Here is a 17,623-nt window from a genome sequence, read left to right on the forward strand (position 1 = left end):
ACCCAGTGATGTACATTTGGCATAAATTGATACTGTTCTCTAAGAACTGTAAATTAAAGAACCATTTCATTTTATATTTGAAAGATTCTTTATCCATAAAGTAAAAAATTCTAAATTTCTTTTTTAAAATTTAAGTTGTTAACATAAATTTTTGATTTTAATGGTGCATTCTGCCACATATTTGGTTCATTATGAAGATTTCAGGTAAATGACATTAATTTAAGCTGCTGTAACATTTCAAAATGAAACATTAAATCTGAAATTTAATTTTTATAATTCTGTACTCTTCTAGTTCTTTCTTATGTCTCCCATTATCGTATGTTTCTAGATTTTTGTGTTTTCATTTTGTGTGTTTTATATATGGTTCCTGTCAATTCTTTGTGTTTTGTTGTCAATATATGATTAACTTCCACTACTTGGGATGTCATTTGTTAAAATTCAATTCGCTATCATGTAGGTTTCGAGCTTTTACTATTTGTAATAGTAATAGATTTTAAAATAGCATTGGTTTATGAGATTTAGGCTGGGACATTTCTGTAGTTTGTTATGAATGGTAAATGCTTTCCCAGGGAACGTATTTACTGTTCACATTTTTTTTTTTTTTTGTATTTTTTTGATTTGATGAATGTTTAATGTTGCATTTTTCATTTTTCCCGAAGTAATGATGTTTAATGTTAACATTCTGTATGGAGTATATCATTCTGGTACACAGATTTTAATATAAAGTCTATGAAAAGCAAGTCTTCTAGATAGTGTAGAGATGTTTATAATTAGATTCAGCCATACTTGACCAAGGATGCTTGATAGGCCATATTCTAATTTGGAAATTTTGCTTTTGCTTTTCATAGACATAAATCATCTCAACAACAAATTTGAAAACCTCAAATAATAGCTCCCTAGTTCAAGCACTTTCTCATAGTAAGTGGGTGTTATTATCTTCAATCATCCTTACAGAGGATAAACTTAAGGTCCTGGCTCAAGGCCATGAATTTGCAATTGTTCCAAACATTTTCCTTGTTTAGATTTTCTACATTATGATGAATGTATTAGATCTCATTTCTCCTGTAAGGATAAAAATAAATTGTTCTTAGAGTTCACCAAAATTATTTATGATTCAAAACCACTTTTTAACATTCCTGTCTTGGAATTAAAAGCTCTACATAATAATAAAAATTTTACCTTGCCAAAGCCAAAAAAGAGAATATTGCTGTTGTGTTAGACTTCTTTGAATATAAATATAAACTAACATTCTCTTAGAGATTGAAACACCTATTTCATAATTGGCAGAGTTCTAACCATTAGCCAGCTGAATAAACCTAATCTTTATTCGGTGTAATCTCTCCTGATCCAGATAATATTGAAAAGCTTAGAGCCTATCGTGCAAGAACACTCAGGAATCATGTCTACCTAAACTTCACGAACCTGGATATACAGGATGTCCACATTTGACCTCCCTAGTTTCAATGTGTTACTACTACTTAAGTGTATGAACCATGGTGTCGAAATTACCAAGTTTTTGTAAAAAAAAATTCTGGATGTAAACGTGTAGAGTCTCTGGAACATTTTGAACAACCCAAACCTTACATATTTTCACATTTTAATTTTTTACCGTTCTTTGAAACTAGGGAGGTCCAATGTGAACACCCTGTATTTTGAAACAGATTGTTGACTCTATAGGAAGTCCTAATTACAAAAAATTTTCAGTGTTTCACTTTAATCTCTTCCCTCCCTTTACTGTCCACTCTCTTTTCTATAAAGAATACTTCTGATTTTATTTGAAAATTAAAAGATTTGAAGCTTGACTCTTCCAATTTAATTCATTATCAACAATTACCTCACTTTTAACCAGCAACCTCTAAAATCTTCAACCTGTTATTTTATAAATTTCCATTGGACATTGTGAGAAACTTGAATAGGTCCACAAAGTCTGAATATTTCATCTAGAATGGAAATCTTTTCTGACAGATTGTGAAAGAGCTATAATGGGATCCCCAGTTTCTCTAACTCTGACAAACTTTTACTTAGAACATCTCTAAGAGAAAAAATCTCTAATTTTGATCCAAAACTCTTGGTTTTGTTATATGGAGGACATTTTTGCATCTGGATTTTAGATATCTTCCTACAAAAAATAAATAGCCTTCATTACAGAATTATATTTACCTTGGAAATAGAATCTAATGGAACTATATCCTTTCTTGATGTGCTTCTAGAAAGTTTCTGTGAGAAGTAATGCACATCAGTGCATTACTCCTCACAGAAATATCATCATCATCATCAAATTCCTGCCATGTACTCGCAAGGGGTGTACAGGATATGATAGTACTACATGAAAAAAATTACATCATTACTAACTTCCTATCTACAATTTTCCTCCAAATCAGTCTGTTACTTGTCAAGACTCCAACATTATCAGATCTTATATTTCTATCGTCTAAGGCACATTGTATCGTATCAATCCACCTATATCTTGGTCTTCCTCTGGGTCGTTTTCCTGCCAACCTGGCAGAGAACACTTGTTTTGCTAATCTTTCTTCGCCCATTCTGTTTAGGTGATCGTACCACCTGAGATTAGCTCTGCTAATGCATTCCTGGATGCTGACAATGTCAAGTTCTTTCCTAATATCCTCATTTTTAATATGATATTGCCATTGATGCCATCTGTTCACTCCTCTAATCTTTCTCAGGACTCTCATATCTGCGGTCTCTAGTCTTTGGTCAAGTGTTTTACTTCTGACCCAGCTCTCAGATCCATAAGTTAAAATTGGTTTGAACACAGTCTTGTATACAGCTAATTTAGTGTTCCGACTAATTTCTTTCTTATTCCATATGAATTTATTCAATTGACTTCCCACGATACCAGCTTTGCTGATTCTGTTGTCTATTTCTATATTTAATTTACCATCTTCAGTTAAAATTGTGCTTAAGTAACTGAAATGTTTCACTTGTTCCACAGGTTCTCCATTCACAACACAGTTGACATTTTCAATGATTCTGCCTATTTTCATTGTCTTTGTCTTTTTATTGCTGACCTTCATACCATATCTATTACAACAGCTATTCAATTTAGTCAGAGAATCTTGCAGACTTGTAGCGGATTTATTTAGAAGTATAACATCATCCGCATAAAGCAAAAAGCTGACATTAACATCTCCAATTTTGATATAATTTTTAATACCACTTTCCTTCATAATGTGATCCATATAGATAATGAATAACAGAGGGGATAATGTACATCCTTGTCTCACACCAGATTTAACATTAAACCATCTTCCTGTACTTCCTTCAATTCCTGCTGACTTACAACTCAAATAAAGACTAAGTATTGCTCGATATATAATGCCCCATTGACACCATATAACTGTAGTGTATTGAATAACTTCTCTCTTGGCACCTTGTCATATGCCTTTTCCAAATTGACAAAACTTAAATACAAATCTCTGTTATATTCCCATGCTTTCTCGACTATTTGTCGTAAAGTGACGATCTGATCCTGACAGCCTCTATTTCGCCTGAATCCAGCTTGTTCTTCACCAAGCTTTTCTTCCACAATTATTCTCAACCATTTCTCAAGTATACGTGCATAGATCTTCCCAGGAACACTCAGTAGGGAAATACCTCTGTAATTCTCACATTCAGTTTTTTCCTTTTTATATATGGATACTATGAGAGCTCTACTCCAATCATCGGGAATTCGTCCCTCTGTCCAAGCTTTCTGAACTATGCAGTGTAGCCACTGTAAGTCTCTTATCATCTACCCCTGCTGCCCTTCCACATTTCAAGCCTTTGATGGCTTTTTCTACTTCAAGTGTGGATATGTATTCCTGACTGCATGCCTGGTCAGTGTTTTTTACCACTGTGCTGTCATCACTGCTTGTTTCATTTAGCAGTTTTTCAAAGTAATTACTCGATACTTCAAGGATATCTTTTTCTCCCCTATTCACATCATCTTTATCATCTCTAACTCCTTTTACAGCACTCTTTCCTCCATTCCTAAGCTTCTTCAACAACCTCCAGAATATTTTGCCACCTTGTTGGTATTTATTTTCTATATTCTTGCCAAAGTCCTCCCATGACTTTTGTTTAGCTAGTTTTACACAGTGTTTAGCATTCTTGCATTTGTCTCTATATTCTCTAAGAGCACAAGCTGACTTATTTGACAGGAACTTTTGATATGCTTTCTTCTTTTCCTTCATTGTCTCTTTAACTTCCTGTGTCCACCAGGGAGTTCTGATTTTTTTATCTTTGCAGACAACCTCACCACATGTCTCTCTGGCAGAATCAATCAATGTTTCCTTCAAAGTTTGCCACTGAATCTCCAAGGTTTGATTCCTGTTCTCAAACTCTTTCATTTTTTCTTCAATAATCTTTGTGTATTTTAGTCTACAGTTCACATCTGAGAGCTGCTCAACTTTTATTCGCTTTAAAACTTTCTTACATGTTATTCTTTTCAATATGAAATTCAATTTTATCCTGCTCAAGACTAAATAGTGATCGCTTCCAATTTCAAATCCTCTGTACACTCTGGTGTCCTGCACCAGGGAGAAAACATCACTATCAACAATAACATAGTCAATGAGACTTTTCTTATTCCTTGCCTCTTCTCTCCATGTGAATTTGTGCACATTTTTATGTTGGAACATGGTGTTAGTAATAACCAGTCCATGTCCCGAGCAGAAATCCAACAGGTATTTGCCATTATTATTAGCTTTGCTCTTTTCTCCAAATTTTCCCAAAATATTTTTGTATGTCTCACAATCATTTCCTACTCTGCTATTCAGATCACCAACAAGGACCAACTTTTCCTTTTTCATTGTGTCAGTTGCTTTTTCTAAAGCATCAAAAAATTCCTCCACTTCTACCTTAGTAGAACCTTCTGTGGGACCATAGGCACAAATAAGTCTCATTGTCCAATTCCCCATTCTCATATTTGCCCACATTACTCTACTTGAGACTGATTGCCATTCAAGAAGATTAGCCTCGTATTTTGTGTTGAATACTATGGCTACTCCTTCTTTTCCTTGATTGTTATTGCCTGAATATAACATTTTGTATTTATTGCTCAGAAAGATCTCACCAGTTTTGGTCTTTTTTGTTTCAGTCACCCCTATTATGTCGATCTGGTACTTATCTAATTCCTCAGCTAGCTCCATTTCTTTGCCATTCAGGCTTCTTACGTTGATAGTACCGATCTTTAACTCTGGTGATGTTGAGTTGGGGTTTGTTTTCAGATTTGTTCCAGTAGCTGACTTTTCGTTGTTCGCCCTGGTTCTCTGGCGAAAACAACGGGGGCCTTGTTTAACCGGGCGACGCCCCAGCCGGCATGAAATTTTGTCATGTTGTGCCATCATTTTTTTATTTTGGTTTAACCAATAAGAATACAGTTTGGTCGGCTAAATCCCAAATTGCCAGCCCATCCTCGTTCGTTCACTATCCAAGTAGATACCCAACAGGGTGCACCACGAGAAGGTGAGGATTGGACATTAGGTCAGAAGCCCTGGTCGGTTCTCCCCATTCCTTTAAAGGCTATGTGGAGGTCTCCTCTCAGTTATACAACTTTGACCCTACTATCAAGAGTCCATGTTGTATGTTCTGCAGAAAGAAATTTCAACTGTTAAACAAAAAAAAAAAAACACTCATTGGCTATGACCCAAATATTGAGAAAATCATCAATCAATTCACTCCCACTTCCACAAGAAGAGATGGTGCCTATGGAATCTTCATTCTTATCATAGGTACTTTTGAACATATTTCTCATATGCTTTTAGAAATCTCATCTTTCAACCATGTTTAAACCTATTAATTAAATCAGCTCATTATTGCCATCTACTGAGGATAGAGTACAACCTTCTGTCAAACAGGCCGATCTATCACTAAACACATTTCTGAACACCAGTCTTGTATCGAATCCAAAAAAGTCATAAATCTGACCTTACTAAATGCCTATAGAATCTTCATTCCTGTCATAGGTACTTTTGAAGATACCTATGATAGGAATTTGAACATAGATTGTAGTTTGGAAGTACTTCTTGCAGAAGGCAGTTCCAGCAGACAAAGGTAGATGAAAAGAGGAAGACAAAAAGTAGGTTCAATGTATTTGCAGTGTCACAGTAAAGGGATGCTGGGCAGCTGCTACTGTTCTTGTATTAATAGGTGCAACAGAAAGTGGAGGAATGATGATTGTCAGTTCAGTAGAGCAATAACCATTGAAGTACCTGTAGAATAGGCACAGAGCTGAAACATTTCATCTGTGAGATAGAAAGTGACCTGAATCTGTAAGTGAGGTGAGTCAAATTTGCTCTCTTCTGGATAGCATCAAGAATTTTTAGAGAAGTTTTAGGTGCTCCACCCCAAACATGAGTAGTACCCTAAGCATGGGCAGGTTTGAGATTTGTATATAGTTAAGAGTTAGTTTGATGTAAAATAGCATCTTGAACAAAAGAGAATGCTTTGTTTTTTGGATACTGAGGAAGCTGTTGATGTGATGTGTTTGTGTCGGGAGAGACTGGACATAAATGTTAGTCCAAAGAGAAATCTGATCATGGAATTATATCCTTTCTTGATATGCTTCTAGAAAGTTTCCGTGAGGAGTAATGCACATCAGTGCATCACCCCCTCACAGAGATGAAGGTGAGCAGCTGATCTCTTTTTGTGAGAGAAGCAAGATGGTATTTTGGTACTGTTGAACATAACCAGCTTGTCCTCGCTATTAGATCAATATTTAAGACGCTAGTTGTAGATTGTCTTGATGCTATGGATGCCTACACAATGCATGGTTTGTTGATTGTGTAGGATAAATGGAGAGTAATATTGTCTACAAAGCTGTGAATAGTGGTGATTAAGAGCAGGTAATTTACTGTATTTACTTGAATATAACTCACACTTTTTTCCCGAAAATTGAAGTTTAAAAAATCATGGTGCAAGATATGTGTGGGGATTTTTGGAACCCCACACATATCTTTGACTTTGTCAAGAAAAAACTAAATTGACATTTATAATTAAATCCTCAGTATTCATTATAATTTATAATTGCTCGCTTTTATAAAACGAATACATTCAAATTTTAATTATCAACGTTATTTATGCAATCGGCTGCTCACCTTCATCACGAGATATATTTGAATCTTTTAATGACAATGCTTCTGTAATTAAATTATTTCTGGCAAAATCATGTTCCAAGCTCTCAAAATCCAGTTGCACACATTCTAATGATGGTCTCTTAATCCACCCCTGCACAATCCAAGATTGAGTAGAAGTCAATGCTCTCACTCCCACATTTCCTCTACTGGTTGCTTCCATCTCTATGCATATAATTGGTGTGGTATTAAAAAGATCTTACAACTCATCAACAAAGGCAAGCCGGCATTTATTGAGTCGAAATGCTGATTCTCTTCAACTGAATTCCAAAATATCTGAAACTTCCATAACCACATTCACTATCTATTTCTTAAAGTTTTAAACTTTTTTTGGGTGTGCCAACTATATGCGAAACATTTTCATTTCTTTTTTCGTAAAGTAAAATCAGGGGTGTGAAATATACGTGAGGGGTGGGTTATATTCAAGTAAATACGGTATATACAGGAGAAAGAGGGTAGGTAATAGGATGGAGTCCTGAGGCTCCTGCATTGTGATGAAGCACGAAGAGAGGGAAACATCAGCTATAACATGCAGTGAATGACCAGAGAGGAAGTTGGCAACCAGTTATAAAGGGTTGCAGGTAGACCAAAAGATGACAGCTTGTTTACCAGGCCTCAATGGAAGACACGATCAAAAGCCCTAAAAATGTGAAGAGTGACAGTACATGTTTCTCTTAACATTTCCATAGCATCTGTCTGGTGGTGAGTGATGTAAGCTAAGGTCAGCTGTGGATCTTGAATGGTGTAATCTATATTGGTGTTCACTAATTAATTGGTGGCCACTCTAGATAGTGGAGAAGTTGATTATTGATGACTTTCGTCATTATTTTGGGGAGGACTGAGATGATGGTGATTGGTTGGTAATTTGACAGTAGACTCCTTTCACCCTTTTTTTGGAATAGGCTAAATATGTGATTGCTTCCACACATTGGGATAAGTACTTCCACACATAGATAAGTGTGTAATAGATTGTCAAGACAATAAAGGACAGGTTTTATCTCTGAAGCACAATATTTGGGAGTGATTGGAGAGAAGCCATCAGGACCAGAAGACTTTTTAGTGTTTAAGTTGTTTAATAATTTTCTGATATCTTTTTTTGTCTTAAACTTCAGGAGGCATACAGTGCTCTGATTTTGGTGTGGCAGGAAGTGATTTTCTTTAGTCATCATTGCAGGAGTTGAAGGAAAAAGAGTGAAAATAAGAGATCAGTTTTATCTTTGGGTGAAGTAATGGTGCCATCAGGATGTGAGAAATTTGGAACTGCAGGTGAGCAGAAGTTGCATCCATTGGCCTTAGAAAAGGATTAGAAGGACTGCTTCCATTTAGACAAGAGGCAAGTTTTCTGCTGTTGGCCTTTATGAAATAAGATTTATATCTGCTGGTGACTGTTTTGTATTTATTGTATACTTTGGTATAGCAGAGTATGAAGCTGGAGTTCTTGATGTGAGCCACTTTGCAGGATGCTAATTTTTTGACTGCTTTGATACACTTTCTGTTGAACCAGGGCTTGGAATGCAGACAGGGAATTTGGGTAGAACAGAATATGAATGTCCTCATGCCAGTTAGGATAATTTCTGTGACTCATTTGGAACAGGTGTTAGTCAGGTGAGTTGAAGCAATAGTCAGATCATGTAAACGAGTAAAAGTTCTGGAGGTCATCCCATTTGGTACTTTTGTAGTGCCAGAGGATGCAAAGTCAGAAGTGGTTTAAGGAAGGGCATTCTGTGATGAGAGATCCACAGATGTCCACAGTATTCGCATAGTGAAGAGGGTTATCCGAAATTTGTGTAAGATGAACAATTTGCATGAGGTCATTGCTTATCCAAAGATTTCTGCCCCTCATCTAGCTTGGTCGGCGGTGTTAGAAACGGGAAACCAGTTGGAATTATGGATATTGAAGTCACCTAGGAAGATGACCTCACTATTTGGATGATTGAATTGCAGATGGTTGAGTTTCATGGAGAAGAATATGAAGAGGTCTGAGTAGTTAAGAGAGTTTGGAGAACAATAGATGCAGCAGATGAATATTACTAAATGAGGCAAGGAAACAAGGAAGCCAGAGGAGGTTGAAAGCAGGGGATTCTAAATTAGCCAATCTGTCTCTCTGGCATGCAGTGTCTGATATCTCACAAAGGCACAGGTGCCACCCTCATGTCAAAAGGTGCTTTTCCATCACTCAAACCTCAACCTGAATGACAGATTGTCTATATCCAAACCAAAATTTGAGAAATTACAGTAATTATATTTCTTGTATTTTTTTTTTTTTTTAAATATAGTTATACTTAACTATAGAATAACACATATGCCAGAGTAAGTAACTTTTTTTTTTATTATGTAAAGACTTAATCTTAATCGAAATGACTGTCCCACTATTCCAAAAGTTTGGGAATTGTTATCCTCAATTGTATTCAATAATTTATCTGCTGTATTTTAATTAATTTTAATTTCATCCCAATAGTTCTTAATCCATTAACATGCGACTGTATACATAGAGATTCCAATTTAAGCATGCACACTGCTGTTTTTTTTTTTTTTTTAATTCAATTCCTATTATTGTTTGTTAGTTGTACTGATGATGTCTTATGATACATAAGACGAAATATTTACATAATAAAAAAAGTTATTTACTGTGGCATATGTGTTCTATAGTTATAGTTCTATAGTTATGGATATCCCCACAGGTTTCAATATAAAAAAAATAAAATTAAAAAAAAAAAGTTGCATACCTATTTCAAATTCTAATAATATTATATTTTCCTTGCTCTGTTTCAATTGCACATGAAAAAGATACCATTCTCTATGTAACTACATTGTTGTTTGTATTTCCCAGTTCTATTTTATTGCACTGATTATTTAAGGAACTTAAGCTGAAATATTTGTATAAGTTGATTACAGTTAATTATGATTTAAACAATCATATGATTTAAAATTTAACAATCTTAAATCATATGATTAAAGAGGAATTTGAGATTGTTAGCATTCAGTGGTGTATCAGCAGAGCTAATCCAAAATGGTATGACCACTTAAGCAGGGTAGGTGAGGAAAGGTTAGCAAAGCAGGTGTTTGATGCCAAAATGGCAGAAAAGAAACCCAGTGGAAGGCCAGGGTCTAAGTGGATTGCTTCGGTGAGAAATGCCTTGAAGTACGAAATGTTAGATATGACATTACTAGAGTGCTGACAAGTAATAGACTAATTTGGAGGGAAATTGTTTGATAGGAGATTAATATTATAAACTTAATCATGTAGTCCTGTCGTAGTAACCTGAACATACCCTTGAGGATACATATCAGGAAATTGATGATGATAAGAAATTAAAATTATGATTTCTTAAATTATAATTTTTATTATTTCTTTAATTTAATTGTTTTAATTATTGTACTTTAATTATTTCTTAAATCATAATTATGATTAATTATAATTTAAGAAACTTAAGGTGAAATATTTTTATAAGTAATCACAATTAATTAAACATTTTTTGAAACCCTGTGTTCATGTGTGTATTTGTGTTTCTTTATGGATTCACGTTACCTCCACATCAAAGAATCAGCAGACGAAAAGGGAAATAAGATTATATAATTTGAAATAGGAAATCATTTAGCGCACACAATGTGCCGATCTGCTGATTTAGTGCAGAAAAAGATGGCAAGAAAACCTATCTGCTTTTTTTGTGTGTTTTGGAGTTTCATGCAAAATTCTGTAATCTCTATCTTGCAAATAATGCAAATTCCATTCCATAAATGGTACCATGATTTCAGGAAACAGGTGATATCTGTAAAGGGAAGCGTTCCAACTGACTGTACTGGTGAGGAAACCGTTGATCATGTTTGACAGTCATTTCTACAAAGCCCATGAAGTCAACATGGCAGTGTGGCCATGAGGAGAATATATCATTGATCAGTGGAGAATTCTGCAAAAATGCCTTGGATACCTTAATTACATTTACTGCAGGCTATTCATACCAAATAATGCAGTGATCATTTTGCACGGACGTGATGACCCACATCAAGGAGGATGCATTTTTGTTTGAGACATGTAATTGCTCAAAATTAATAAATAATTTCGTCTCTGCCATTATAAACAACCATTGAAAACATTTAGTATCATAAAAAAATTCTCAATGAAATAAAACCATTATGTTGCACGTAAGTGCATTAACATGTTTCTGAATATTGGCTCCATAACATTGTCTAATGGATAGGGCCAGCAATGTCATATGACATGACAGCAACTCAGAAAACAGTCAAAAAAAAAAAAAAAAAAAACATTTAGATCAGAATCAATATGAAATATTTTAAATGAATAAATACTTCTTTCTGAACTATCTGAGTTTAATATCCACTATTAATGGTGAGATTTTGCATGTTCTATCAGGATAAAAAAAAGGCTAATTACTATTGTCTGCTGTATCTATTTTAAGTTGCAGTGTTGTGATTAATCATGTTGCAGTATGACCGAGTGCTCTATAAAGAAAAACAAATGTATGTGTATCGTATTCGACCATTAGTCATATTCTATTTTGGCATTTCATAAATAAAACTAATGATTACATCAAAATTTCTGATTTTTTTTTATGTTTTTTTATTTTTAACTCATCAGCTAAAAATTCTCACATGTCATAGATGAGTAGCCAAACACATTTTTCGATATCAGATTATGTATGTAAACAGTTCATTATATTAAGTAATACACAGTCTGTATTCCAGTTGTGCGTCAGCATTTAAAATTGAAGGAAATACTTAGGTATGGGACAAGGGTATACACTACCTCCAATATTATTTGCCATTTTATCATATTATGAAGAAAAGTGTTGTTAAACCTAATATCAAAATTCAGCATGTTAATCCTAGCTCTTTATGTAGATTATTTTATACTCTTAAATAAATCAAGTACAAGAGTAGGATTTCATAACAAAATTAACTACTGTAGTAGATTTTGCAGTGTAACCAGCAATATAAAGACTGAAAATAGGCAGGACTATTGAAAACATCATCTGCATCTGTGTGAATAATGAATCTTGAACAAGTAAAATATTTTGGCTATTTTAAGCACAGTTTTAGTGAAGATGGCAAATTAAATATCTAAGTACCAAAAGAAGCAAAGCTCATTTGGTAGAGAGTCATCTGAATAAATTCGTATGATATAGAGAAATTAGCCAAAATACTAAACTAGCTATGTGCAAAACAGTGTTCAAAACAAGGATCTGAGAGTTGGGTTAGGAATGAAATATTTATCAAAGACTAGAAACCACAGATATGACAGTTCTGGAAAAGTGAGAGAGTGAGCAGTTGGCATCAATAGCAGAAGCATATTAAAAACAAAGATATTACGAAGAAACTTGACATTGTTAGCATTAAGGAAAGTGTGAGCAGAGCTAATCTTAGGTATGGTATTACACTTAAACAGAATGGATGCCAGATGAAAAGAAAAAGACTCTGAGGGAGACCAAGATCTAGGTTGATTGATGCACTTCTACTGCATCCATTGAAATAAGTGCCTAAAAAAACTGAAATGTAAGATCTGACATTATTGAGTAATGATAGATAGCAAACTAATTTGGAGAAAAATGATTGATGGAAAGTAGTAGTAATGTTCATTTTTCATTATCATAGTATCCTCAAGATGTCTACAAGAAACTATGATAAGACATCAGTAAGTATTCCTAATTATATTGATATATCAGGAATATGAAGATCATGATTATTATTACTTCAATAATAATCATCATGAAACATAAAAGAACATAAAAAGTTTTTCTGTTCTTTTATTCCATTTGGAGGTTCATTTTTAAGCTTTGCCTCTAGATCTTCTCAATTACATGATGATTATTACTGTTATTATCTTTGCACAGCAACTCTTACAGAGTTTGGAGATTAATTGCGAGGGCCCAGTCTCCCATCATTTACGCCACATCTGTCATCCCTCTCTGAACTCATTTATTGGAAAAGCTGAGGAGACTCCATAGCTCATGTGATATTGATAGTGGCTCTTGGTTGGAAAGATCGGGATTCAATTCCTGCTTGGAATGCAGAGAACATTTATAAGGTCTTTTCAACTTATGCAGTGGTGGCAGGGTGTTTCCTTCTGGAAATTTAGGGGTTTTTTTCCTGATGCAGTTGTTCATATTTCCATGGTTATTGTTCATGTTAACTGGCATCATTAATTTTTTCACTCTCCACTAAATCCATTGAAATATGTGCAGCTACCATTTGTTCTGTGTAGAACAAGTTTCTCTTCCTACACTTTCTGTGTGTTGAGGCTTAAGTACTGATAGTGCCTCCAACATGAGGACATCATGTTGGAGGTTTAATGGAATATTTACAACACTAGGAAAGGATTAAACCTAATTTTAATGCTTCCAATATTTCGGGCACTGAGACATCCTCAGGAATTACAAAGAACTCTTGTAACACACATTCAAATACAACACAATACTAAGTGATTCTAAAGTCCTGTCTAGGTGGTGTGTCCTCTATGAGCGATTGTAGGTGGCCTAAGATGTAAAGTGGGATATCTGATAATTAATGTTTCCCAAATTTTGGGAAGTTTAATGCAACTGCATTTATTTAAATTCAGTCGATTTCTGAGTCCTGCCGCACATTCTAAAAACAGTCTTTCTTTTTTGAATTTACTATGGTGGAGCATGGTGGTTTTTTTCCAGGAGATCCTGTGGGTTGTATCCAAAACATGGTCCGTGAGGCCAGATTGACCATAGTCATGATTGCAGATATATGATTTATGTTCTTCTAAACAGATGGTTGCTGATCTACCTGTCTGTCTGAAGTAAGCCAGCTTGCAGGAACAGGGTACTTTATATATTCCAGGCACTGAGAGAGGAGGGAGCTGATCTTTGATAGAATGGATAATGGTAGCAAGTTTGCTGTGGGGCTTAAACACTGTGTGGAGGTTGTACGTTTTTAATGACCTTGCTATTTTTTTGATGTTGTACATTATATCTAGCAATTTCACTTCTTTCAGCACAAAATAATGTACAACATCGAATGCGGAATCTGTCGCTTAGTGCCAGAAGTAGCCAATAACATCAGACTTGACATCACCAGTATCCTTGCCCAGTCATCGCCTCCAAAAAGTAATTCATCTTTTGGCCAACTAGCTGCTCTCAGAAAATTACAGAAAGGAAAAAAGTATCATCACCACCAGAACAGATAAGGGTAATGGCACAGTTATCCACGGAATATAATCGAAAAATGGAAATTATTCTCCAAGATGACCGGAAAACAGATACACTAACCACTCAGCCAACCATGGCTGCTACGTTTGGTTGGCCCATGATCTCATACTTTGAAAAACCAGTCAACTCTGCTGTTTTCAAAATTGTGGCTGCTGCAGCCAGATGGGCACCCACAATAAGCCCTTTATTGAACTCCATTGTAATCAACACTATTGACCAGCATTCTTAAATAGTTGCCTAGAACATGTGGTGACAAACATGACCAAGTATTTTGCACATATGTTGCATAAGTGACGTTTACATATGTCTGCATAAAAGGTTTCTAATTCATTGGCTAGTGTGTAGCATAGTGCCAGCAAGATTATTCATTAGCTAATTGAAAGCCTCCTATAATCCATTCTGGTGGTTTTTATGTGGGGCTATTAATAGCCAATTAACATGAAAGTGTGGATGGAGGATTTGCTTTCTGTAGACTGATTGGACTTCACCCAAGTTTGCAACACACTACATGTGGTAGCCTGAACATAATTCAATCACTGTTTAGGCAGACTTGTATGAGATTTATTCCTGGACACTGCAAATGTTCAAACCATCTTGGCTATCTCAAGAAGAATGTTTCTAATGTGTCTAGGCTCATTTCATCCCCTCTCTCTTTTTTTCATATATTTTGGGTACCTTTATCTTGCAAAATAACACATTATGCTTGTTGTAATAGATTTAACGGTATTGATATGAACACAGATGGATAAGAAAATAACTATTTATTAACTTAAAAGCTAATATTTCACTGTTATTATATCCAGCATCTTCAGAGCACACTTCAGAGAACTACGCAATAATAACCAAATCAGACAAAGAAAATGCCACTGTAGTAATGGATACAACAAAATATGAAAGCAAAATGCATGCACTGCTCCAAGACCGGTCTACATATCAAATCATAGATCGAGATCCCACCAACTCACAAAAGAATAAGGTGTGCAAGTTACTGAACAAAGTCACTTCCTGGCCAAAAGAAATTGTCAAAAAACTCAAACCCATGCACGTTAAAACACCTAGAATATATGGTGCTCCTAAAATACACAAACAAGGTACACCTTTGCGTCCTATTGTAGATAGTATAAACAGTCCTACATATTAACTAGCTAAACATTTAGCCAAATTACTAATTTTACCCACTTAGTGGGTAAAATTTTTAGAAAACCACAAATAGTTTAGACCTAATGATGAGTTTTGATATCACCTCATTATTCACTAATGTACCACTGATTGAAACACTTAACTTACTAAATTCACAATTTCCCCCAGATATATTTCAGCTATTTAAATTCACAGTACAGGCAGGTTATTTTACATGGAAAGGGAAAATATACAAACAATTAGATGGGACAGCTATGGGTTCGCCCCTTTCTCTCCCCTTAGCCAACTTCTACATAGAACATCTGGAAAAATTAGCTATCAACACAGCCACTCTCAAACCTAGTCTCTGGCTACACTATGTTGATGACGTGTTTGCTATTTGGCCACAATGCCCAGACACGTTGAATACATTTTTAGTGCATCTAAATAGCCAGCACCCTAAAATCCACTTTACAATGGAACTAGAAGCCAGTGACTGCCTACCCTTCCTGGACACACTGATCACGCGTCTTCCAGAAGGTTCCTTATCATTTTCGGTTTATAGAAAACCCACACATACAGGGAGATACTTACACAAACAATCACGCCATCACCCTTCTCAACAATATGGTATCTTAAAAAACTAATCCATAGAGCTAGAGCAATCTGTTCCAATGACATTGCTCTCACTGCTGAACTTTCTCACCTACGTCACACCTTCTTAACCAATGGTTATAATCCCCATAAGATAGATAACATACTAAATGCTACCCAGAAATCCCCTCTATCTACCACAGAAGACTACAACAAAACTATCACCATCCCATACATTAAAGGCACATCTGAAAAGATATCTAGGGTGCTTAACAAACGCCAACTACACACGGTATTTAAACCTTATGTAAAATTAGCAACTCTCATCTGTTCGCCTAAGGACAAATACACTCCTTTATCGCATCCAGGAGTCTATGAAGTGCCCTGTTCTTGCCATCAAGCCTACTACAGACAGACAGGAAGAACTGTGGACATCCGCCTCAGTGAACACAAAAAATATATCCGACACTTTCGCTATGGCAAGTCGGGTCTGGCAGACCATGCTTTGGATACCCGTGCACACAGGATCAATTGGAAAGAAACAAAAGTAATGTACAGAAGCTTCTACAAGTCAGAGAGGTTGTTCCTGGAATCAACAGAAGCCTTAAAGCATACTCCAAACCTTAACAAGTATGGCTGTATAAATCAACCAAAGATTTGGGAGACAGTCATCCTAAGACCAAATTAATATTTATTACTTTTATTTTATTTTTTTCAAACTTTCTAAGACTATTATTTGGACTACTATTTCAAAACTTTGAACTTTTTTTTTTTTAACCTAGATGGCACCCTATTAGGACTTTAGTCTTGTGTTGCATGCTGCAATTACTTATACTAGCCCCACTGTTACACTGGATTGTGGTTGTCTTGCATTTGTAACAAACTTTGTGTTGTGTGCTCTGAAGATGCTGGATATAATACCAGTGAAATATTAGCTTTTAAGTTAATAAATAGTTATTTTCTTATCCATCTGTGTTCATATCAATAAAGTTAAATCTATTACAATATGTCTGACAAACACATAAGCTTATTCATGTGTATAACACATCATGCTTTAATACAAACAATTATTTTCATATAACATATAGATAGGCATTGGTTTGTTTTTCCCTGGGTGTATAAATAACACCGGGAGAAAATGAAGTAAATGAGTGAACTTACTAATGTTTTACTGGATTTCCAACCAATATCCTCAGAACACAAAATTAAAAATGTTGTAGGACATATGAAATAAAAATCCAGGTAAATTAAGGTTGTGTTGCAGAGATATTTTAGAATTTGAGTGGTAATTTAAATATTTTTAACACTAGTTTATATAATACTAATTTTTTTTTCTTCTTTTAACTTAGGGGACATATTGGGTTCTTTACTTGATTTGGATAACTATCAGATAATTTTTTATTTAAATGGCCAGCCTCTATCACCATGTGTCCAAGTATTTCAGAGTGCTAGGTAAGAATATTTTTAATAAACAAATATTTTATAATAAAGTGCTTAAGTTTTTAATTATATATATGTGTGTGTGTGTGTGTGTGTGTGTGTGTGTGTGTGTGTGTGTGTGTGTGTGTGTGTGTGTGTGTGTGAAGC

General features: G+C 35.0%; 1 protein-coding gene across 1 annotated transcript in view; it reads left to right on the top strand.

Moving 5' to 3' along the window:
- The window catches only part of LOC150103427 (RING finger and SPRY domain-containing protein 1-like), a 358,201-nt gene that overhangs the window by 204,847 nt on the left and 135,731 nt on the right, over positions 1-17,623 (top strand). Inside the window, exon 12 of the mRNA XM_090397430.1 lies at positions 17,386-17,488. Coding sequence (XP_090253556.1) covers positions 17,386-17,488 — 103 coding nt within the window. The remainder of the gene's footprint in view (positions 1-17,385; positions 17,489-17,623) is intronic.

This window comes from Typopeltis vanoorti, chromosome 9 (assembly GCF_054136105.1).
Source record: "Typopeltis vanoorti isolate ZY-2024b chromosome 9, IOZ_Tvanoo_1.0, whole genome shotgun sequence".
Taxonomy (NCBI): Eukaryota; Metazoa; Arthropoda; class Arachnida; order Uropygi; family Thelyphonidae; genus Typopeltis; species Typopeltis vanoorti.